General features: G+C 44.4%; 1 protein-coding gene across 1 annotated transcript; it reads right to left on the minus strand.

The window, feature by feature from the left end:
• Positions 1-25,451, minus strand: mlphb (melanophilin b). Its single transcript, XM_047046699.1, is given in 16 exon segments — positions 1-52; positions 1,268-1,362; positions 1,831-1,879; positions 2,108-2,179; positions 2,345-2,408; positions 2,410-2,660; positions 3,188-3,271; positions 4,356-4,561; positions 4,963-5,134; positions 6,798-6,890; positions 8,644-8,699; positions 9,945-9,986; positions 14,350-14,489; positions 16,478-16,702; positions 21,604-21,735; positions 23,201-25,451. Coding segments are annotated over 16 exon segments (1,776 nt in total). The 5' UTR covers positions 23,269-25,451; the 3' UTR covers positions 1-25.
• Between the last annotated feature and the right edge of the window lie 1,000 nt (positions 25,452-26,451).

Below are 26,451 nucleotides of genomic sequence, written 5' to 3' on the forward strand. Positions count from 1 at the left end.
CTTCACATGATGCTCAACTTCCTCCTCATGGGGCCTGTACCATTACTGGCTTCTGCAGGGGGGAGAGAGGGAGAGAGAGAGGGGGGGAGAGAAGGGGGGGGGGAGGGGGGAGAGAGGGAGAGAGAGAGGGGGGGAGAGGGGGGAGAGGGGGGGGGAGAGAGGGAGAGAGAGAGGGGGGGAGAGGGGGGGGAGAGAGGGAGAGAGGGGGGGGGGAGGGAGGGGGGGGCGGGGAGAGAGAGGGGGGGAGAGGGGGGGGGGGGGGGAGAGAGGGGGAGAGAGAATGAGAGATAAAATTAGGGTCAAAATGAAAGAGGATTAGGAGATTGAAAAATCGAAGCTTTTCACATCTGTGAAGACTCCATGAGTGATGTGTAGTTGTGTGAGATCCTCCGAATCCGTCAAACCAGAAATGTTAATCATTGGTAATGTGTGTGGGGCTGAAACCAGGACCTGTGATGGAAACGTCTCAGGGTGAACCACTTCACAGAACCAGAAGGGCTGTCGCGATGAGATCGTGTTATGGATGATTCATGGTTTAGTTCAAACCACAACGTAATCATGTGTTTCAACTTTCAGGGAACATTTGAACACTTTCTGGCATTAAATGCAACACTTTCAGTGCAGCTTACGTTTGCACAGTTTACAATGATTACATGTTTTTATTGTATAAAAATATGGTTCGTATCAGTGTTGATAGGCCCAAAAAAGATGCTGTACGTGTTGCAATTCCCAGGAAAATAGAGCATGCATACAGCCACAATTAAGTATAATTTACAATGGTTTAGCGCTGATGTAAAAGTCACACATGCTCCCTCAAAACAAGCAATCCCTCCAAAATGTAGATGTCCATGACCAGTTCTTAAAACATTTGAGTAAAAGCCATAATCATTTGTAAAAAAGAAATAAAAACTATTGTTAAAAAGAAACATGACCGCACAGCAATGACCAAACAAGAGACCCCTGGGAGACAAGAGACCACCACCACCAGACAGACCAAGCATCCCAAACAGACCAGCCCCGCCCAGGGCAGACCAGCCCCAGACCACCCCAAACCAGCTCCAGGTAGCCCAGCCCCAGGCAGACCAGCCCCAGACCACCCCAAACCAGCCCCAGGTAGACCAGCCCCAGGGAGACCAGCCCCGCCCAGGGCAGACCAGCCCCAGACCACCCCAAACCAGCTCCAGGTAGCCCAGCCCCAGGCAGACCAGTCCCAGGTAGCCCAGCCCCAGGTAACCCCAGGTAGAGGTGAGTGTCCGGCAGGTCGTACCGCACAGGAGGGCTTGCGCTTGGGCTTCCCCCCTGGGTTCCTCTGGGTCAGAGAGCCCCTGTAGAGAGAGTTCCTCACAAACACGTCCGTCTGGTCTGGAACACACACAGCTACAATGTACACACCCTTACTTTCAACATCTCACAGTAGCTCCTACCCCAGTGTGGCTCTTCACCTTGTATTTGGTGTCTGTCTTTTTATCTACTGACGTACTATCGGAACAACTGTCATGATAGCGCCACTACATACATAGCTAGCATGAATAATAGTGCTTATCTTTTCAAAACTCTGTGTGACATTTCCTTCACTTCTGAAAATCTCACTGAGGTATAAAGAAGCAGTGTAACCCTTCATTGTTTCACAACATCAACCTGAATCTCTTCTACTTACTATGTCTACTATCATGCACCAACCTACCAAAGCAAATTCCTCGTATGTGTAAACTTACTCGGCAATAAACCTGATTCTGATTCTGAATTATTACATCATGTCAAATGTCAGCCAAACCACCTGCCGGGTCAAAAGATCCCAACATGACCTGATCTCCTGCGGGGGGGTCTTACTTGTGGGAAAGTCGTGGGAGAGCCGTCGTGATTGGGATGGGATCGCGGACTGAAAGAGACAAAGAAGAAGAGAACAGGTGAATGTTAACAGAGGTCAGATTTCAATTAAGGCTCACACCTCAGAGAGCAGACTGGACCTCATACAGTAACATAGTTCTAGTACTAATACCTAGAATAGTAGGGTTTCACAGAATAGTTTCACAGATACACTACAAAGATACTTCTGCTATCAGTGTGTGTAGTTACTGTCTCTGCCGTCTGATCCTGGGCACCCTACCTTCCTCCTGGTCTTATCCACGGGCATCCCTGCAGCACTCAGAGCAGCAATCTTGTTCTCAATATCCGAGACCTGGAACCAAGGCAGAAAAGCATATTCACGTTGATACAACACTTTCCCAGAACAAAACATGACCGACACAAAATCCAGCGTTTGAACATTGGGGACTGAAGGCACCTCGGTCAGATGAAACGTTTGGTTGGAGGTTCAGTGTGGTGCGAGAGGCGAACCACCCACCTCCGTCTGAGAGGAGTGGACGCTGGCTGCGGCCCAGGCCACTTTCCCCTCCAGCTCAGACAGCAGCAACGCTCCTCCAGGTCTCGGGGCCAGGGGTACCGGTGCTAGAGGGGGGTCTTGGGGGGCTGGCATCCCCCCTCACGCTGCTCTGTCCTGGGGGGGCTTCGGGGGTAGTTGGCCTCCTGGGCTCGTCCTCCTCGGAGCTCAAGCTGTGGTCGCTGATGTTTCCTGTCAGCTCATCCAGCTTCCGTCTCAGCTGCAGTTCCTCCATGTCCACCTGGATCCACAGTGGCTGGGGAGGGACACTGACTGGGGCCTAGAGAGAATATCACCCAGAGATGATATGATGGTTTCAGTCAGGTTTGAAGATGCAGTATCTTCAGCTGCTTTTGGTGCTTTCAAGGGGTCTAAAAAGGAATCACATCGGACATCGAGTAGATTTCAAGAAAAATGGCCGAACAGAAAATTACTTGAAATATTGAATTAGGGAAATTTACGCCAGGCCGTTCTCGAAGGGCTGTGGATTTCCCCCTGACAGCAGACAGCTGGAATATGAGGTCAAGTCTGAATCCACACTCGTGTGACAAATTATTGATAATAAAACTGTGTGTGTGTTTACAGAATGCACTCAGGGTTTCTCTCTCTGAAAGGCAAGAGAACCGAGTGAAGGAGTTTCAGTTGTAACAGTCCAAAACACTGCAGGACTGTCTGACGATGAGAACACAGCAATTAAATCTGCCTACAGTCTCAAACAGCATGCTTCTAGACAGAACTATCCCCATTTGACATTGATGGAGTGTTGTGTTCAACACCAGCCTGTTGTCTAGAGGGGTGTGGAGGTACCAGGTCAGAGGGCGGAGTCACTTTCTGCTCCAGGCGGCTCAGAAGGGTCTCGATGGCTGACATGCGTTTGTTAAGCTCACTGATCTAGGGACAGAGAGGATGTGGGAGAGAGAGGATGTGGGAGAGAGAGGACGAGGGAGAGAGAGGATGTGGGAGAGAGAGGACGAGGGAGAGAGAGGACGAGGGAGAGAGAGGATGTGGGAGAGAGAGGATGTGGGAGAGAGAGGACGAGGGAGAGAGAGGACGAGGGAGAGAGAGGATGTGGGAGAGAGAGGATGTGGGAGAGAGAGGATGAGGGAGAGAGAGGACGAGGGAGAGAGAGAAATAGTGAGATTGAGAATACAAGAGATTACATCTTCAGATAAAGCACTAAAAACATTTGGAATGCCAATATAACTATAAAACAGCTTAATAAAATACACAGAGAAAAGGCATCAAAGATCACATCAAACACGTATGGTTACTAATATTAAAACAATCCAGCTCTAAATTTATGACACTATGAATTTAAGAGTACACCTTAACATATAAATAACACAGGTCTCTGGTAACAATGACATGAGTTAATCAGCCTGGATTGTAATCAGTCCCTGGACCACACTGCCATAGCGAAACCAAAGGCAGCGTATGGTGGATTAGAAAAACACAGACTTCTAGGGAAAAGCTTGTTGACTGGCTGCAGATGAAAGATAGACTGATGTCATGTTTTTTTTTTTTTTTGATGTCTGATGGACACATGTTGATCTTCTGTCTCTCCTCCATGTTCTCCCCTCAGTTCCTCTCTCTGGCGAGGGCCAGCTGTGAGACAAATGTAGCACCGCCACTGCGGCGTATCGAAACTGGGCTAGAGAACACTGACAGCTGGAGGTGTCAACACTGTGTTGATGACAGTCATCCTGTTTGCTGTGTTGATGAGACTCATCCTGTTTGCTGTGTTGATGAGACTCATCCTGTTTGCTGTGTTGATGAGACTCATCCTGTTTGCTGTGTTGATGAGAGTCATCCTGTTTGCTGTGTTGATGAGAGTCATCCTGTTTTCTGTAGCATTTGTCCTGGTTTGATCTTTGTTTTGATTCAGATCATCTGATTGGATGTGTTTACCTGTGTGTGTGTGTGTGTGTGTGTGTGTGAGTGTCTGAGTGCGAGAGGGAGTGAGTCTCCTCAATACCGGCGGGGGAGCTGATTGGCTGAGGCTCTCCTGGGACGCCAGGCTGCGTCGGCGACGGTAGAGCGGGAGGTTCCGGAAGTCTTCCTCCTCCTCCTCTTCCTCCTCGTACCCGCTGCGGAGGAGAGGCCCGCTGGTGCTACCAGCAGAGGAGTGGCTCACCCTGGACAAGGAGCGAGGCCTCCTGCTCTCAGGGAACAAACCATCGTCTGGAGAGAGGGAGGGAGGGAGGGAGGGAGGGAGGGAGGGAGGGAGGGAGGGAGGGAGGGAGGGAGGGAGGGAGAGAGAGAGAGAGAGAGAGAGAGAGAGAGAGAGAGAGAGAGAGAGAGAGAGAGAGAGAGAGAGAGAGAGAGAGAGAGAGAGAGGGAGGGAGGGAGGGAGAGAGAGAGAGAGATAGTGAGAGAGAGAGAGAGAGAGAGAGAGAGAGAGAGAGAGAGAGAGAGAGAGAGAGAGAGAGAGAGAGAGAGAGAGAGAGAGGGAGAAAGTGTGTGTGAAATACAAAGAGAGAGAAAGATTTACAGAGTGATAGAAAGATCGTGTGAGTCTTCACAGTGTACGTGTGAGTGTGCATGCTGTTGTGCACAAGTCTACGCCCCCATCCTTTATTCACCATAGCGTCCAGACTTGTCTAGACTGGCCCGGTGCTTGGAGCGGAGTTGGACCTCTGTGCTGAACTCTGGGTCTATGTCTCCTTGTTCCTCCAGGATCTGCTGGAACATGGACGCCATGTCGGCCTCTGCGATAATGGACTCCCTCCTGCAGTCCAGGGCGTCTTGTGGACACTGCACACACCAGCCCCTCTTAATACAAACACCCTCAGGAAAACAGTGTTTCTTTCATTTTAGAAAAGCAAAAAATTATTAGCTTTAGAATCTTAATATAGGAGGACGGTGAATTAATCAATAATGAAATAACAACAAATAACAAATATTATAAAAACAGGACAAAGGCGAACAAATAATTCAGAGTTTGTCAGTTATTGGAGTTGTTATGGAAACAGCAAAACAGGGATGGTATGAGCAAACTTTTTCCCTTTTACTTCAAAATGAAAAAACTGAAGTGGAATGAAAGATGACACACCCTGTATAAGAGCCACGAAGGAGTCTGTCTCCGCTCGCAGACACACTTAATGTGGTTCAGGCAAACCATTCTGTCACAGCTCAATATCTCTCCAAGCTTGCTTTCATCTTCCTATCTGGCTGTCAATAGACAAGAGGAATTGTGCAGCAGAACACTATAAGAGATAAGAGAAGGTGCTATCAAAGAAGATCTATATTTACAACTAAACCAAAGCTTTCCTGCAACGATCACATCAGATGCTTGTTGAAAGGGACAGATATTTTGTTGATAAAACATGGAGTCGTCTTATGGATTGTCTTATCATTGTTGCTGCAGTTTCCAGAACAATATTATGCTTTCTGAGAAGCTTTGCTTTTTATGATTCAATTTCATCTGATTTATTGGATGCAAAAATGCAGTCTGTAGCAGAACAGTTCTGTACATAAGATAACAGGAACAAAAACACCAAAGGCCTTAAACACTTCAAATAAGTTAAACAAGTAAAGTTGTTAAAGAGCGTCTGCTAAATGGCTAAATGTAAATGACTAAATGTAATGTAGTAGCATAGTTTGTTCTTTCACTGGTGTACATATATATAATATGATTGGTAAAATTGGCTGACTTCATTGACTCAGTACCAAATTAGTTCCAGATGCCACAGACCAGAAACACCTTCTGACGTTAAATGCAAACAAAGTTAAAGAAGAAGTAGAAGAGATCTATACATCCTGGAGTCTGTTCAGACCTTTCCAACTGAAAGATGCAGGACCCACACGTTTCTAAACTGTTACAGCAAAGCTGTACAGTATCAACTGTCTGGATGTTAATGGGTTAAAGTGTTAGTTACTGCCAAGCAGAAAGAGAGAAGACTGCCAGTCCAATATAATGCATATAGAGAGTCTGCTCACTGCATGCCAACTGGAAGCCATTTACTGTATTTTTGATGTGGATTAGTGTGTGTGCATGTGCAGAAGTGTGTCAGTCCATACATATGATTTCAGATGGATGTGGGTGTGGTTACATAGTTAGCATGAAAGAATCCCAGCTCCAACATTAACCATTATCAAGACAAGTTGACCACAGGAAGGACTTACATTTACATTTAGTCATTTAGCAGACGCTCTTATCCAGAGCGACTTACAGTAAGTACAGGGACATTCCCCCCGAGGCAAGTAAGGTGAAGTGCCTTGCCCAAGGACACAACGTCAATTGGCGGGGCGGGGAATCGATCCGGCAACCTTCCGATTACTAGCCTGACTCCCTCACCGCTCAGCCATCTGACTCCTTTACTGGAGTCAGATGGCTGACTTGACAGTAACCCGGGGAAGCGGTTGGGGTCAAGTTAAGGGTTAGTTTCGTTTGGTGACCTTTGTGCCCAGTCTGTACCTGGTAGGACTGTCTTCTGGAGTGGGTGGAGTAGATGGGATCCAGATCAAAATCAAAAGGTTGAACCGGAAGAAGCCGTTTGGTCCTTCTCAGCTTCAGGACCCCAGGAGAGGTTGAAAGATCATCACCGGAACAGGAGAGGACAGGATATGAGAGGATAGGAGAGGATATAAGATGATAGGAGAGGATGTGAGAGGTACGAAAGAGAGGAAATATGTAACTCATACCTTTCATGCACTTCCGGGGGGACAGAAGATCAAGAGAAGTTATTTCTGTAACTAAACTGTTTTCTCATTCATGTTGGGTCCTGCACTACCCTATTCAAACCACTAGAGGGTAGTCTTTCAATATAAAACACAACAAGGGACAAGGTTGGACGAGAACAACACAAAAAAGTGTCTAGCAGTAAGTCCTGTTGTAAGTGCTGTACGGACACAGCCTTATCACCATCCCTATGGACGTGTGTCATTCACGGTGATGCTAAACACAGAACAGGGTGCTCAGTACTGAATAAACGTCTCCTCGACAGAGGGAATGTTTGAAAACACGTCGGGGTGTTCTGTGGTCTTACGCAGCCGATGGAAACCTCAGTAGACACGGGGGTGGTGAGCTTAAAGAAGAGGTAGCAGCTCAACGTTCTCAGGCACTCACATGCTGACGCCTGGAATGTTTAGCATGATTCATGACGGCCTTGGAGTTCTCCCACAGAGCACCAGGTACGCTGTGCCATACCTAACCCTTCCCAGCTGTTCTGTGCAGCAGTTGGGGCACACTTCAAAGAGACCTCCCCTCGTACCATGTGAAGATGAACGCAACTGCACGAAACTCAAGCCAAACCTTGTGAACGAGCGTGCTTGGTGACAGACTGGGACCAAAAAGCTCACAGATGTTGAAACCATCCACCCAGGAGGAATGAGGAGACGACTTTCAAGGTCACACTGAATTAGGCGACTGCCTGTATCTGAGGACGCACCGCAGAGGCCTTGTCTACCGGCACAAAACACACGCAGGACATTTGTGACCTGTCCTATAAAGCATTGACACCAAACACAATCTTCTTTATAAAGGGACTGTTCACATAAAATTGTATACTGTATAAACTTATCTAGACTCATGTATGGACTAGGTCCAAATGTTATCAAGTCCAAATTGTATCTTTCAATCCATCTATATATTTACTACAAAATCAAAACGTTTGCGCCATGTGAAAGGCAACCAGTGTCAAAAGCCTGACTGAGTTTTCGACACATCAGTCTGTTTTAGGTTTCTAGGTCATGATGTTTCCATCATAGATCACCAGTGAGAAGACCCTGCTACAGAGCTCTCTGTGGTACTAATTGGCATCTGGTTCCTATCTGCAAGATAGAGGGCTGTGTAGTTTCTCAGTGGGATTTAAGACTCTTCTCCTCCTGCCAAATCCTGTTACCATTAACAACAACACTACATCATTACCAGTAGTACCATTAGCGTACATTTCTTCCTTATTTCCTTCCTTCCATGATCCCTTCCTTCCTTGTCACCTTCTTTCCTCCTTTCTTACAGTAATTTCCAGAGATTATACAAGATGAGGCCTGGGTGAAACGCTATTTGAAATCCTTTGGATTCCCGGATGTAGTCTTAGAGTGATACAACACTTTGACCAGTCCCATCGGAAGGACCCTGTTCAGGTGAGGATTTGTGTAGGGAGATGCCAAAAACTACATAGTGAGATGCATGCAACATAAAGTTATATGTTATAAATGTACATCAAGTATTCGACTTCAAGATGATACACACAGTATAAGCTAGTCCAGTATGGGGTAAAGCTCAAGAGAAACTCAGACACAGTGAAGGGGGGGTCCTGTACCGATCTGTAGTGTTGCTCTTCTGCAGCATCCATGGTGTGTTCCTCATATGTACTGGCTGGGAGGGAAGAAACAATGATGTCAATGTCATAGCACTGTGATCCGGTTGAACATTAGCAGGTTGAAACTTGTTTGAATGTGTCATGGTGCTGTGATCCTAGAATGGGGACGTTCTGAAAACTCCATCCAGCAGATAAAGCATCACTGAAGTGGAGGAACTAAGAGACTTTTATGAGAAACATGTCTGAAAGAAAATTATATGTTTTGGGATGGGCCTGGCAAAGAGAGAAAGAGACAGAAAGAGAGAGAGACAAAGAGAGTCAGAAAGAGAGACAGAAAGAGAGAGAGACAAAGAGAGTCAGAAAGAGAGACAGAAAGAGAGAGAGACAAGGAGAGTCAGAAAGAGAGACAGAAAGAGAGAGAGACAAAGAGAGTCAGAAAGAGAGACAGAAAGAGAGTGAAAGACAGAGAAAGAGACAGAGACAGAAAGAGAGAAACAGAGAGTGAGTGAGAGAGTGTGAGAGAGAGAGAGAGAGAGAGAGAGAGAGACACAGAGAGAGAGAGAGAGAGAGAGAGTGAGAGAGAGAGAGAGAGAGAGAGGAGAGAGAGAGAGAGAGAGAGAGAGAGAGAGAGAGAGAGAGAGAGAGAGAGAGCGAGAGAGAGAGTGAGAGAGAGAGAGAGAGAGAGGGAGGGAGAGTGAGAGAGAGAGAGAGAGAGAGAGAGAGAGAGAGAGAGAGAGAGAGAGAGAGAGAGAGAGAGAGAGAGTGAGAGAGAGAGACGGAGAGTGAGAGTGAGAGAGAGAGACGGAGAGTGAGAGGGAGAGACAGAGAGAGGAGGGGTCTGAAGATGTTCTACCCAGCTCAGCAAAATGCACAACAGAAATCCAGAAGTGCAACATTGGAAACATATGTTTATGTTCACATTACAGTAAATAGCCATGAAAAACAATCTACTCTCACATGGAACATGCCTACACACGCACAAACAAATACCAACCAAAAAAAGGAGTTTCATTAAAGTTCCTAAGCCTCTGGTACCCTTCGAATATCCCTGTTGAAATGCCAGTGACTGGCAGTGCCAGGCTAGTTCTGTGCCAGCCAGACATGGGTGCTCAAAGCTGCTCCTTGCGTGTCCTGCCCAAAACAACCACGTCTGAGACATATGAGACCATAACTGAGCTCCTTCTCAAGGTCTCCTCAGGAAGGCAGTCCTCGCTTGAAAATTAAGACTGTCATCTTTGTGACTTGGCTCTAGAGACAAACCTTCTCATTTCTAGAGGAAGATGAATCAACCATGCACTTACTGTGGACTTCAGGCATGCTGCTTGTGTCGTCGTCATGGAGAACTGGTGGAGAGATAAGACCAGGACAGTTACATTAAACAAATAAGAAGAAAATACAAAGACTTCATTAAGAAATTATTTACGTAATAGAAACAAAATTGGGTTGTTTAATGTTGATTATTGTTTTATACATTTACATTTACTCATTTAGCACAATGTGTGGAATTTCCGGAGAGAAAGCGTTTTGCGTTTTTTTTTCTGGTCAATTGAAGCCTGCAGGATTTCACCAACCCAGGCACATGTGACTGGCCAATCACACGGCCAGCTGCGCTCAGCCAACCAGCTCGCTCCGCATCCTCCCCACAATCCTATTGGGTGACTCAGCTTAGTATACTGTGCCAGAAGGCCCTCACCTTCAGCATTCACACTAACCTGATCTTATTCTGCTTTACTGTATCATGCAGTTTACAAGTGCTAATGTTCATTTATAATGTATTCCATTGACTTGACATGGTCGTTTTTCCCGTGGCTAAAGGATGTTCAGAGTTTATAAAACAAAACAGAAGTGTCATCCCAACTGGGATAAAAGCCTGTTGTCAGTGGATACGACTTTAAACACATTACAGTTTTTCTCGATTGCTTTGGCTCAATTCTTGAAACAGAAATGACATTCTCAAAGCTCCACGTGCATTTAGCAAAATAGCCTATATGGTTCAGCACAACTACATAGATCACCTTCAAAAGGTCATATCTCACCCAAAACAGTTAACTCATGCTTCAAAACCAAATCATTTTCCCATATAAATAGTCAGTGCCCTCAAAATGAAAAGTTCCTTCTCGATTGCTTTGGCTCATCTCTCGAAAAAAAAATAGAACATTCTCAAACCTTTAAATACATTTGCCAAAATAACCCAGATGGTTCAGCAAAACACCATGGAACACCTGCAAAGGGTCATCTCTTTCCTAAAACAGACAACTTATCAGTCAAAACTAAATCTTTCTCTCATACAAATAGTCAGTGCCCCCAAAATGAAAAGTCCCTTTGGCATTGTGTAAACACTGCAGGTCAAAATGTTTAGATGTTTTGTCAGTATGGCAGTGGACTTTAGAAATATCTCTCATGTGCACTGTGCTACAGTTACTGTAGTAGATGTTTTCTTTCCAGAATATAATGTGTCTCAATCTACATTTAAATTTATTCATTTAGCAGATGCTTTCATCCAAAGCGACTTCCAAGAGAGCTTTACAAGAGTGCATAGGTCACTGATCATACAGTAACAACGCGATAGCCCCAAACATTTCGGGTAGCCAAAACATGAAGCATACATTGTGAAAAACCCAAATACAGAAAGTGCCAAAGAGAAGAACCATAAGAGCATGTAGCCAAACAAGTTACAACTAAACAAAATGAACCTCAAAAGTGCAAGAGTGCACCTGTAGAAAAGCAAGCAACAATACTGTAATGTATGCTTCATGTTTTGGCTAACCACAATGTTTTTGTGGCTATCTCATTGTTTAGGATCATTGACCTATGCACTTTTGTAAAGCAGACAGCTTGGAAGTCGCTTTGGATAAAAGCGTCTGCTAAATGAATACATGTAAAATGTAAATGTGTATCAAACAGAAAAAAGATTACAGTAATTCAAGAGTAACCTACAAGGTTTCATATCACATATTGCACTTATACTGCCATGGAAATTGTTACTGTAATTGCCATACATCATGGTTACTGTTACAGGAAATGTGTACAGCACAATATACTTTCATACAATAAGCACATCAAAACTAACATTATGTATAACCTACACTAGTAGTATGAGTAACCACAGTAAGTTTCAGGCAAGTGACCCCCTCCTAGTCAGAGTTGCAGAGGGTGCATTTCATGGCAAGAAGGAAACACATACAGTAAGAAAGTAAAGCAAAGCTGGAGTTTCACTAGTTGTCGTCCTCACTGTCTGTCTGGCCACAGATTTCATTGACATCACATCTGATGTTCTCCCTTACGATGCAACAGGGGAAGAATTGTTGTTCATGCCGCAACAATCCCCTACACTGATCTGCTGTGACATCATCACAAGCAGCATCCATTGGCTGGAGCAGGGACCTCTGGTTTTGAGCCCGATGCTCATAAACCCTCCACCTCCATGCAGAAAAAACCTCCTGGATAGGTTTAAGGAATGGGGAGTTAGGTGATATGAGCACCATTAGCATTCTTTGATGGGCAGTGAATCCTGATGAGCGGGTGACGGTGGAAGCTTACATTGTCCCACACAATGACAAATGTAAGAAAGTGGTCTCATGTAGAGGGATAAGATCGGAGTGCAGGCAGTCCAAGGACACCAGGAGTGTCTGGGTATTGTATGGGCCAAGACTGGGAATGTGGGTGACTACACCATTCTCTGAAATGGCAGCACAAACAGTGATGTTTCCCCCGAGCTGGCCTGGGACAAGCTCTAAATATTTGATGGAAGGATTTACACTCCTGGATAGCTCCTGTCAGCTAACTAAACTTACTGTGTGATTGGTGATCGGATGTGTCCCCTTGTTTAGTAAAGTTATACTTGCACCTGACAATGACTGTAAGCAGATGATCCAAGAGATCCATATTACAGTATATACCATTATGTTTTTCATGGTATTATGTGCCTGAAAGATTTTGACAGTGGAGTGAACTATTGTGCAGGTGATGATGTACACAAGGAAATTATGCCAATATGTTTTGCAGAGAACAACCACTCGACTGAGAAATAACAGTCAGTTTAGACCAGCAAGATATTTTCAATTGATAGTTGGCCTAATTGAAGGCAATTATACCTAACCATTTCAAAGATGTGCAAAATCATTTGAAATGTGTGCAAACTGTAGGCAATTGCACTTGTCATTTACAAGGATGTGCTAATACAATTGCAATTTGATTAAAGGAATGAACAATTCCAATCTGTTGTGAACAAGTGCCCAGCGGTTTGGAGGTTTGCACGTGTTGTTTTGAGAATGTCATTTCTGTTTCGTGAAATGAGCCAAACCAATTGAGAAAAACTGTAAACAAACATAAACTATAACCGTTTAATGCAAAGTCAATATTTCTTGTAATGGTGGATACTTTTTTTTCCACGTACGTATAACAATCACACACAAGAGCCAAGAGGTGACACCTGGTCCAGGTGGCTGGTCAGAGAACATTAGCCCAGGTCTGAGCCCAGCATCTCTCTGGTCAGAGAACATTAGCCCAGGTCTGAGCCCAGCATCTCTCTGGTCAGAGAACATTAGCCCAGGTCTGAGCCCAGCATCTCTCTGGTCAGAGAACATTAGCCCAGGTCTGAGCCCAGCATCTCTCTGGTCAGAGAACATTAGCCCAGGTCTAAGCCCAGCATCTCTCTGGTCAGAGAACATTAGCCCAGGTCTGAGCCCAGCATCTCTCTGGTCAGAGAACATTAGCCCAGGTCTGAGCACAGCATCTCTCTGGTCAGAGAACATTAGCCCAGGTCTGAGCCCAGCATCTCTCTGGTCAGAGAACATTAGCCCAGGTCTGAGCCCAGCATCTCTCTGGTCAGAGAACATTAGCCCAGGCCTCAGCATCTCTCTGGTCAGAGGACATTAACCCAGGCCTCAGCATCTCTCTGGTCAGAGGACATTAACCCAGGCCTCAGCATTTCTCTGAAGAGGCCTAGTCAGAACACAGCTGTAGGAGGATAGAATGCGGAACAACTGAAAGGATGGAAGAGATTGAATAACTCTGTCTGATTCGGCAGAAGCTGTAGAGAGACTTACTGATCCCCCCCACCCCAAAAACGAGAGAGAAAAACGTATTTTCAGTAATCCAGAATTTACTGAGAAGGACAAAATATAGTGTACAGTTGGATCTCACTTTACGAAAGTTACACAACCAGGGTTACTAAACTCAGAGCCATAAAGGTATTTATAGCCAGGTGGCAGATATAAATAGACGTGTAAGGTTGTTGCTAAGTACGTAAAAATTACGCAACCTGTATCAAGTCACACGTTGAGATGCTATTGACATGCAGTAACGGTAGGAGCAGCAGCTGTAGCACTACTATATAAAGCCTTTCATTTATTGAGGATTTCTAACTGTAAGCTCCAGCTGACTGAGAGGAATGAACTCTGAACGTGAGCCCTGTCACTTCAGCTGGAGGTTCAGGCCTCCTCAGGTCAAACTGGAGGACCGGGTGACCGTGAGTGTGTAAGAAGGAGTGAGTGTGTGTGTAGGACAGGGTGAGAGTGTAGGTGGGGTGTATTGAATGTGTATTCCATACAAATAATAATATAATGACAAAAGGACAAAGATTATTTTTTGAGACTTAACGCCTATCACCGTTTTGAGAGTGCTGTTTAGATGCAGCGCTAACATTAGCATGTAGTGCTACATGTATGGAACAGCATGTATGATACCGTGTTCGAACACACACACCTGTGAGGTTGTTCTGTGAGTCGCTGAAATCACCGCTCAGCCTCTTGAACAAGGAACGCATCACCTTGGCGCTGCCGAAACGCTTGAAGCGCGACTTCACGTTCTCATGGTACCACTCCAGAGTACCTATCTTCAGAACCCTGCAGAGTGGGGCACAGAGGGGGGCACACAGGGGGGCAGAGAAATAGGTCAGGGGTAACAATTGATGGATGGATACATGGAGGGATGGATGGAGGAATGGATGGATGGATACATGGAGGGATGGATGGAGGAATGGGTGGGTGGATAGACAGGTGGATGATAAATGGAGAGGCAGAAGATGTATGAGCGAACAGACAGAGGAAAAACACTGCCTATATTTCAAGCAGAGCCAACAGAGAGATATTTTCCACTTTGAGGCCCACTTGCATTGCTTAAATATTTTTGCGGCCTAGCTAGCACTAGCTACGTTTACTGTATGAGTCAGATGAACCTTATCTTCGTAATTGTCAATATAGCTTGAAACGTACATCCTTTGTCCATTGTTGATTGTCATTTTGGTAGGACAACCCAAACTCCTCGTAAAAAACGTCATTTTGTGTTAGAGAGCTTACGTAACAGCTCGCTACCGGAAGTTGTTGACTTTGCTTATGCAATATGCGGAAGTGATGCGTGCATAGTGAATTGAAGTGGGCGTATGCAAGTTACGTAAGGCGGAAATGTCAGTTGGTCTTTCTTCAACGTGCTAAGCGTAACTATTGGCGTTTCGGTCATGAAAAATTACAGTAACTGTAGCACAGTGCACGTGAAGGATATTTCTAAGGTCCACTGCCATACTGACAAAACATCTGAACATTTGGACCTGCATTGTTTACACACAATGCCAAAGGGCATTTTCATTTTGGGGGCACTGACTGAGAAAAGGATTTAGTTTTGACTGATAAGATGTCTGTTTTAGGAAAGAGATGATCCTTTGCAGGTGTTCCGTGGTGTTTTGCTGAACCATCTAGGTTATTTTGTATTTACGTAAAGGTTTGAGAATGTCATCTTTTTTCTCAAGAAATGAGCCAAAGCAATCGAGAAGGAACTTTTTATTTTGGGGCACTGACTATTTTTATATGAGAACATTATTTGGTTTTCAAGCATGAGTTAACTGTTTTGGGTGAGATATGACCTTTTGAAGGTGATCTATGTATGAATCATATAGGCTATTTTGTTAAATGCGGAGTCAGATGGCTGAGCGGTGAGGGAGTCGGGCTAGTAATCAGAAGGTTGCCGGATCGATTTCCCGCCATGTCAAATGACGTTGTGTCCTTGGGCAAGGCACTTCACCCACGTGCCTCGGGGGGAATGTCCCTGTACTTACTGTAAGTCGCTCTGGATAAGAGCGTCTGCTAAATGACTAAATGTAAATGCAAGTGGAGCTTTGAAAATGTAATTTCTGTTTCAAAAATTGAACCAAAGCCATGGAGAAAAACTGTACAGGCAAAATGTCACTTTACTGTAAAATGTGTACAAATTTGCCAACAGTATAAATCAATATTACGTAAGATATTTATTCATTTTTCCTATTTGAGTTTTCATTGGTTTGGCGGCCCACCTGTATTGCCCTAGCGGGCCACTAGAGGGCCATGGCCCATAAATTGGGAATTGCTGATTTAGACAGTTATAAACACTTCAGAACAGTCCTTGATATATCTGATACATGGGTTTCTGTCCCGAGTGAGAACCAATCTTTCCATATTATTCAAATGGATCAGATGCAGGATGGTGAAGTGTCTGATGCTTCAGTCCAGGACTGTGGAGATTGGACAGAGGCAGAGGATGTCAATGGCCAATGAAAGCGCCTGTCGACACTGGCCTCTCAGTCTGCCCGGATACCCGGAGTCATGAGCTTATTTGAATTGCTACATTAGTATTGGAAGTCTTCCATGTTCACTACTGTAGCACAGTCTATTGTTTCACAGAAACAAAAATAATTTTTAAAAGCTCTGTTGAGTGAGTAATCCCTTCGCATTTTTGGAACTCACACTGGCTGAACCACTCGAGTAACCACAGCAATGAATGCAGCAAGTCTGCCCCAATCGCCTCCCCCCTCCCTAACAATAATCACTAAAGAGTACAAGCGGTGTGTGTCACAGGTCCTCACCTGGCCATGCGGCAGGGGTCACACACCCAGCCCCTCTCCTTCTTGTTGTAGCGGCTGCAGGCCTTGCAGGTGTACAGCTGGCAGTCCAGACACTGCCGCTTGCTGTTCACCAGGAACTTGAAGGGCTGCAGGCAGCGGATGCAGAGGGAGTCCGTCAGGCTGGTCTGGGTGCCCACCAGCAGCTCTCGCTTGGTGTCCTCCTTCTCTATCTTGGTCTTCAGGTCGCTGGAAGAGAGGGACGAGGAGATGTCGAATAATGACTGATGGAAAGGGATATATACAGGCCTGGTGGGGATGGATAGACAGATGGATGGATGGACAGATGGATGGACAGATGGATGGACAGATGGATGGACAGATGGATGGACAGATGGATGGACAGATGGGTGGACAGATGGATGGATGGACAGATGGATGGACAGATGGATGGACAGATGGATGGACAGATGAGTGGACAGATGGGTGGACAGATGGATGGATGGACAGATGGGTGGACAGATGGGTGGACAGATGGATGGATGGACAGATGGGTGGACAGATGGGTGGACAGATGGATGGACAGATGGATGGATGGACAGACAGTGAAACAAAGTGGGACTGTAGAACACTACACAGTATTGGCTGTCTTCCCTCCCTCTGTCAGGTTAGCAGTCCCAGAAGACAGTGACTCCCTGGGTTATAGAACGTAATGAATAGGACTCAGAAAACCTGGAGGCTATGGAGGCAAAAACAAACAGATCAAAAAGAACAAAGGCTTGTGTCTTCTGCTGGCGGGCATATGTGAATCCATATCTATAACATAATCAGCCAAACGTCCTTGAGGAGATGAATCCATATTTATAACATCATCAGCCAAACATCCTTGAGGAGATGAATGACCCACATTGTGCCTCCCCTCCAGCTGGGGTAGTGTATCATACAGTAAGTTCAAAACCCCAACGCCAATATAATGTCATCAACCAGCAGCTGAAAGCCTTATTGCTCTCTCTAAGAGGAACCATATGTTTTGGAAAAATGGCCAGAATAATCAACCATGCCTGTTGGTCAAGACAAATAGACTCCATGGCAAGATTTTAAACAAACATGGGTCAAAAAACATAACATCTCCTTCTTGCAAATGTCGCCACATCACTCCAACAATCACGACAAACAGTGATTCCACTGGTCTGTCGTGTCCATCAACATAACTTAATACTTTCATCCAGCACAGAGAAGTCATTAAGGTCTTCATGGAAAAATAGGGCCTAGTTATGATGAGATCCAGATGTGACTCTGCTTAGAACTTTGCAATTAAAGGGTAATTAAGAAAGTGATTATAGGAATTAGCAACACACTCAACTCAACCAGTATGATGTCAGTAATGAAAGGCTTATAAAATGCTGTCCAGAAACCACAGACAGCCCACAGTAAGGGGTGACATGCATTGTTCCATGTTCAGCTAATTTATGAGGATTAAATAAAATGTAACGGTTTTTGCCATTCATAGACCCGAAGATTTAACAGACTTTTAATTTTTTAAATGATTTTGCGGAGGGAAAAATTCATTATACAAGATAAAATACAGTAGGCCTGCACATCTTCACAAACCTTGACATAAACACAGGCTCTCTCTCTCTCTCTCTTCTCTCTTTCTGTCTCTCTCTCTCTCTCTCTCTCTCTACTAGAGTCTGACTCTAAACATTTAGGCCACCAACTGCAGCTATAGAATTTCAACATTTCTCAGATTAAAACCACTGAGTCTCTCTGGTGTTGTTAGCACTGCAGAGAGAAGGAACATCGATAAAGATGCCGGGGTGAAAAAGGCAGAATGAATCGACTCGGGTGGAGTCTGGTAGGCGCCCATCAAGGATGACAGCCACCCTTACTGGCTAGGACGTTTATCTGGTCATGCTTATCCCATTACAGCCCATCCTCGGGGTAGGAAGAGGACTTTGTCGTTGGCTCAGATAGGTCGATGAGCCCTCAGAGAAACCACAGCCCAGCTGTGGGGTATTAGCCATGGGATATAAAAGTAATATCAGTTAAATCTGTCCTCCTTTGACATTGAGATCCCATGGACTAGGTTTATTTCCTGTCTCTGAGTGAATCCGGGAGCTATCCGTACCCTGTAGCAGGGAGCTGCTAGCTGCTTGGTGGCACGTGGCAGAACTTCTGGATTTGGCACTCAGTTTTGAAGACGCTCGTTGGTATAGGGGTGTGATACAAGTGCTATGTGGGGTCTGGCAGTACAGTAGTCAGAGAGATAGTTTAGGGAACAAACCTGGTTTGTGATAACTCATTTTGGGGCTGACTAAATAAAAAACAGTTCCTAGGAAAGAAAGGTGTTTCGAACTATCATCTACTGTATCTGGACAATGTTTTGTTCCGAATGTGGATCAGCCATTGAATATTGCATTACAATATTTATATAACGTTAGATTTTGTACCAATACCATGATTAAATTGATAATCAAGTGTTCACTCAGGCAGATACTAAACACATGGGTCTAAGATTTCAGTTTGTATGTTTTTAAAAACAGAGAGGGCTACATCCCATAATACACACATCTGGTTGAGGACTATATTGCTGTCCAAAATATTCAACATTATTAGCATGATCGCATGGATGCTAAATTGATTTTTATTTTCCCCTTCTAACTTGATAAAAGGCTTTAAATCTCAGTCCCCTGTTTAGCTGGCTCTCCAAAGGGGTGTATGAGCCAGACAGATAGAGTCCAGACCCCAGGAAGAACACTTCTCCCTTACAAGGACGTCTCTTGGATGCTCATCAACACCATTCTCTCTGACCACCTCTCTCTCTCTCTCACCCCCTCTCCCTCTCCCTCTCCCTCTCCCTCTCCCTCTCCCTCTCCCTCTCCCTCTCCCTCCCCCTCCCCCTCCCCCTCCCCCTCCCCCTCCCCCTCTCCCTCCCTCCCTCCCTCTCTCCCTCTCCCTGTCTCTCTCTCTCTCTCTTTCTTTTTCTCTCTCCTGTGCTCCCCTTCCTGCCCCACTGTTCCCCCTCTCAGTTTGCGCATCATCTTCTCTCTGTTGCTCGGTCCTCCTTCGCCCTCTCTCTCTCGTTTCAATATTTTCAAAATATGCGCTATAAAATATGTGCTTCTCTATGTTTCCAATGTTCTGATCCAACATATCTGTGGTTTGACAGGATCCAGGCATGTGCCTTAAATACAAAATGAGAACCATGAGTGAGAATTAGTCTCCTCTTCTACTCAGACGAAAACAACCACGGGCAAAACAAACAACACTCACTTGGATGGAAAGCAGAAACAAGAGAGAAAAAAGTGGGCACAATATCTGTAAGGCAAGACAAAGTACAGCTGACAAATCAGAGCAGGGGGAGAGACAGAACTAATTGTCTTTGGGAGACTGACTCTGTCATGGGGACAGAGATAGAGAGAGGAGAGTGCTTTCTTCAGTCGGAGAAAAGAACAGTTGGGCTCAATTTGGCCATGTGACTTAGATATGGTCATTTCCTCTCACAAAGGAACACATTTGCCACATGAATTCCAGAGCTTGGTCGCATAGGCCTCGACACATGAACATACGTACAGTCTGACTGGGACTTCACTGACCCGGTTTGCCGTTGCGCAATTGCAAACAAGTTAATCAATTACAAACTGTTCAGCCGTCACTGATCATATTTTCTGAGTGCCGTAAAGTTATATTGATTATAAATAAAACCCTGTTTAATCATTTATTTAACACAAATTAAAGAACAGCAGTGGAGTCAGTTGACTAAGCTGAAGAAGGGTGCACAACAGAGAAAGGAATGATGGTTGGAAGGTTTATTAAGCTGGGTCCCTTGTAACATGCCCTTTATATCTGTCTCTCATGGAAAACCCCAGAATCACATACTATATCTGCTACACTTTCACACAAACTCTACAACACACACACACCAAAACAGCATATTTCCATGTAATACTGAACTCCCTTCCACCTGCATTCTAGAACTATATAGTATGGTATACTGTACCCTGCAAATTATTGTCAAAGAATCTCAATGCTGTAAACTTTAATCCAATATGTTACACAAGGGAACAAGACATCGGATTCAACCTGAATAGTTTTATTCATGAAGAACATACGGGCCCCAGAAGGGAATCTAATTATGACGTCTTACGTTAGCATCTGATGAGGAAGACTTCACGAGGGATCAAAACATACTCCCAAAAACAAACGACTCGCTGCAGTCACAAGTGCTTGGCTAATGATGTAAAAGACCGTAAGCAGATATCCAGGTTCTAGTTCAGAGACTTGAAGTGGTCAGACATGGTGTGGTATTAAGAACTGTATTAGACTAGGTCACAGGATTGATCAAACTACTTTCTACGTGAAAATACCAAACTTGAATTTGTATAGCATGATAAACCAACATGGCATTTTATTGTTTTTGCTAATCTAACCGTTTAGAAACTGATTTGGTTTTGAAGACTTCAGTCCCAGGCTAATGTTAAAGTCAGCTGGTTTGTGGACTCCATCCAACCAGAAAGCCATGGAGCATCAGGAATGCAGCCGACCAATTATCTGGCATTACACGGTCGGGCTTCAGAAACAGGTCATGTGATTGGCGGGTCACCCCTGAGCTCCGTCCAGCCCAACGTTGGGACGATTCGGCCTCAGTCGTTTGGCCGCAAATTTGGCTCATGTAGGCTGGGTCAGTGCGGTGTTTTAGTTTTTTGTTTGTTTTTTTGACTACGACTAAAATTGAATCTTCAATCCACAACTAAGAAATTCTAAAAGGCTGTGCTGTCTGTAAATGCAGGAACCAACCCTAACGCTAACCATAGGGAACAAAAAAGCCTGTTGACCGAATTGACTCCAATGTGAACCCTTGACTCCTAATCCTATACCGCAGAACTGGCAATTAAAGGGAACCGGATTAACACGACCCCTGAGGAGATGGCCGTCTGAGCTCACAAAGAGCTTTAAACTGCACTAATAATCTGCTTTACACTGCATCTACGCTACAAGTTGTGTACAGTGCATTACATGTCAGAGACCTACAAGCTGACAACATAGCTCTGTAGAAATAAATAAGATACAGAAGAACAATTGATGTGATAACTGCTAGTCCTTTAACTGCCTGCAAATCGTGGTAAGAAGACTAGCCATACTACACTTACCCAAGCCTGTCTTCCTCTTTTCTCCTCAGGTCAAAGTCTCTCTGGACGACCTGAAATACGTGTTTGGCCTCCTCATCAGTCAATTTAGACAGGTCTAGCTTCTTCGCCATGGCAGACATTGGCAACATGGTGCTACAAAAGGAAGACAACAGAAAAATAGATTAAAGATAATTGTTAATTTGAAATGTTGAAAAAGAGGGTTGAACACTCTTCATACAAGAAATATTGTAGGGTGATATGCCTGCATCCATTAATTGTAAATAGCAGTAAGGCAGTAAAGACAGTCTAAACATAGTGTTCAGTCTACTGGTCATCCTTCAAAGACAAAGCTTTAAAGGCCAAGCTTATCGAAAAAGTACACTACTTGAGATAACTGTTGCAGTGTTGACAAACAGTGTAAGGAATCAGAATCAGAAAGGATTTATTCGCCATGAAAGTTTGCACAGACAAGGAATTTACTTTGGCAGGAAGGTGCATACAATAAACATATAGGGTCCTAAATTTAGAATATGTGGACTATCTATACTAAGGGTACATAAACTAGCAGTACTAAGTGGAAGTAGAATTAAATAAAATGTAAAATAAAATGGTCAGGGCCATAAACATTTTGAATGTTAAGCTTCTTTTTAGCTGAGCCTGTTCTATTTGAATTTGTTAAGCTGTGGGAGCAGTGAAATATTGACATCTGTCAATGGAAATGAGCATGGCGAATTTAGGCTAACGGGGTACATGCATATAATCTCGCTAAGTAAGCAGCAAGGACTACTACAACTCCTCGCCTATTACAACATAGATCATGCTTTGGTTAACATTAAAACAATTCGGATAGTTCTAGCATGCCAGGTAAATCACAGTCATTTACATCCAAACACATATCCACATTTGAAATAGTTAACCCTATTCAACCCCCAAAAGCATTCACATTTATCTGATGTAAGAATACCAAAACATTTTTTTGGGCAAATGGTTTTAATTATTTCCTTTAGGCAGCAATAAATCCATACTGAATGGGCGAAATCTTGGGTGTAACAGCATATTCCTGGTCCAATGTTAATGTATAAATGTTGAGCAACGCATCTGCTGAGATGGCATGTGTCAATGTGATTTGTGTGTAATTTTTATCTTTCTCTTGCAATATTGTTTTATTAATAAAATTAACTCATAGCATTCTATGTATACGATAACACTGACCAGTTTGAGTGATTAGCAAGCAACTTGGGTCTATGATCTAAGACCCACAAAGCAGACCAAACCATGTTTGCTGCCAGTTCTGTTCCTTAATCCAGAGTTCATGTGCTCTCACTTCAACCCAGTGAGCCTTAAACTGGTATTTTGGTGACATACTCCTCGCCTGAGCTCCAACTACAAGGTGCAGAGTTCCCTTACGAAAAACAGCTAAACCCACACACACATACACACACACACCTACACACACAAACACACACACACACTGACACGCACGCAAACAGGTTCTCAGAAGATATCTGTTTTCCAGCAGACATTCAAATACCAGATAGGATTTAAATCGGTGGTTGGGCCCATTGGCTAATCCCTTTCTTGAACAGTAGTAACTCAGACATAGGTAAATAGGACCTACTGTAGTTCCTTCTTCGGGCTCAGACTGCTAGTACAAGCTACCCTGTGACCTGGCTCCAGCACAACCATCACATCGCCATGGAGAGTAGTCGACCTGTCTGCGCCTCACCAAATTACGCAAGGCCACATTTTTCCCAGGCTGCTGCTTCACAATAAATGTATTTAGTTTTGCTGAAGATGAGGTAGCTTGCACTGATCCAGAACACACACACACAGACACACAGGCTGTACACAAAATGAAATCCTCAGACACAATATTAATAAAAACATTGTATTTAAAGACAGACAACAACCAGAAACCAAGTATTATTTCAAAACGGTCCTGTTTTCTGCAAGGCACTGCGTAATTAGGAAAAAAGACACCGTAAGCGCATTTCTGTTTCACCAACTTGACTGGTAATCCAAAGAGTAAGCATGCCGCTATGACAACAAGTAAAACAGAGTCTTGCTAACCACTGACTGGTAGACAAATAATGACTCGTCATAACAATACAGTCCATGTATTATGGACCTTCTCTGCTTTCTCACGGCCAACACACAAGAACGGAGCAGTTTGTATGGTTATGTGTGTTTGCGTACAGGGTGTGAGTGATTTGACTATTCGGAAATCCTTTGAGAATTTCAAAACCTTTAGTACTTTTCCCAGATGATATTGATACTGAAGCTTATAAACTGTTCCTGAATCAGAGGTTCCTCACATGATTTGGATGGCTCCCTCCTGCTTTGTGTCAGCTACAGTGTACAGTAGGGCCTACAACAGGTGGATTGTTGCTCAACTACAGTTGTATTTGCTAAAGGACGGCTGGGGTGATAACAAGAAGTGTAAGACTGCGACTCAGTTGAAACCATGTTCCGAACAAGAACAAACTGGTTAAGTAACCAAAGTTAGTTTGATCTGAAATAAGGACAGATTGTAGGTTTCACAGCAATGCATTCTAGTTGTTGAATATCTGAGTTATAAGGTGAGAGCTTTGGCCTTGAACTAATCTCATTACACATTTCTAAAGTTATTAAGCACTTATGAAAACAATGGACTGTCAAGAATTGCAATAAAAATGTCAAATCTGTCTGTTTATGTTGAACTGGTTTTCCAGTTCAAAATAGTCCACCTATAAGATTCCACTTGTAAGATAAAATGCCTCCAAGTCACAAGTGAATCAAATTGATTAAACCAGGATATAGGACAGTCCACAGCAGTATACCGATAACAGATTACCATCAAAACACATACTGCTGAGCTGGTAGTAACATGACATTTGAAACCGCAAGTGGAAATGCATGTCATACCATCTCTAGGCCTACAAAACTCTCCAGTAAGAGAAGTCAATAGGTAACCTATTTATAATAAACACTTACAAACTTCCACAAAATTCCTTAACTCAACCCTGTACAGTTTTTGGGAAAGCACTGACATTTTAAGCTACAATCTACCCTTGCTTACCTTGACCTCTGTGTTAGCTTGGTAGCCTGTGGTCGTATTCCCTCTGGAGAAGTAGCCAGACCGACTGCAGTGGAGCTAAGAAGCCTGCAGCACTGCTTAATCACATGTCTTGTTAACTAGGGGAAGAAAGACTTGAAGTCTAACTCCATCCCACCTCCCTGTCCTCCCCTCTGAAGGTCAGGACTCATGCTCAGCACACATTACATCATAAGGAATGCCAGCTTTGCTTTGTGGATCTGTATTATTATTATTGTCGTGTTTCCTTCTTTTTTTCTGTCTTTTTACTGTGTTAATTGTGAGCTAGACATATGTTTGTTGGAATAATACAAAAACATACCTTTTCCTAGATAAGCTTTTAGCTGTTATTATCATACCACCATATAGATGCTGATAGATGCCTAGTTAAGTTTAATGGCATCACAATATAATCACAAGAACCATCAGTGAGGTTCCTGGGCAGACTCATTTCCTCTCAAACAGTCAAACTCAATTGCCTGGTTAACCTTGATTTGGGCCATGTGAGACCTGCCATTACACAATCTTCTCGTTTCCTGGACTGTCACACCCTGTTCTTGTCGGAAATGACCAAATAACTGTTTACGTTTGACAGGAGATGGGGGCTCAGATGGCTGAGCAGTTGGGGAATCGAGCTGCCAATAAGAAGGTTGCTGGTTCGATTCCCAGCTGTGATAGGTAGATGCAAACTTTATTGCCACACAATAATGTTGGTGGGATTATTTTGTCATTTACATTTATTCATTTAGCAGACGCTTTTATCCAAAGCGACTTCCAAGAGAGAGCTTCACAAAGTGCATAGGTCACTGATAATAACAACAAGATAGCCCCACAGCATTGCGGGTAGTCAAAAACAAGAAGTACATATTGTGAACAACCAAAAAATAGTGCTAAAGGGAAGAAACCATAAGAGAATGTAGTTAAACAAGTTAAAAATTACACAACATTAATCTCTAAGTGCAGGTGTACCTGTAGGAAAGCAATAAAAATAGGATTAACTAAAAAAAGAATACAACAGTTTAAATCAGCTACCACTAACCAACAAGAGCAACAGTCTAAGCAAGAGTCATTGTGAACCTTGAGGAAACTAGCGTTGGGTTCAGCAAACCATTCCTAAGTACCATTGTACTCCCGGAACAAATGTGTCTTGAGCCTTCTCTTGAAGGTGGAGAGACAGTCCGTGTCTCTGATGGAGGTGGGGAGTTGATTCCACCACTGGGGTGCCAGGCAGGAGAAGAGCTTGTGCTGGGACCGGGCGGTCTTGAGAGGTGGGACCACCAGGCGGTTGTCTGAAGAAGACCGTAGGTGGCGTGTGGGGGTGTAAGGCTGCAGGAGAGACTTGATGTAGTCGGGCGCAGTCCCGTTCACTGCTCGGAAGGTCAGTACCAGGGTCTTGAATCTGATGCGGGCCGTTATGGGTAGCCAGTGGAGGGAGATGAGGAGCGGGGTAACGTGGGAGCGTCTGGGTAGATTGTAGACCAGACGGGCCGCTGCGTTCTGAATCCTCTGAAGAGGGCGGGTTGCGCATGATGGGAGACCGGCGAGCAGCGAGTTGCAGTAGTCCAACTTGGAGATTACAAGTGCTTGGACAAGCAGCTGGGTGGAGTGCTCAGACAGGTATCTCCTGATCTTCCGGATGTTGTAGAGGGTGAATCTACACGACCGGGAGACCGCAGCAATGTGGGCCGTGAGGGAGAGCTCGTCATCCATGGTAACCCCAAGGTTCCTGGCAGAGGATGAGGGGGTCACCGTCGCAGATCCCAGGGTGATTGAGAAGTCATGGGAGATGGAGGGTT

The sequence above is a fragment of the Hypomesus transpacificus genome, chromosome 23, assembly GCF_021917145.1.
Source record: "Hypomesus transpacificus isolate Combined female chromosome 23, fHypTra1, whole genome shotgun sequence".
Lineage (NCBI taxonomy): Eukaryota > Metazoa > Chordata > Actinopteri > Osmeriformes > Osmeridae > Hypomesus > Hypomesus transpacificus.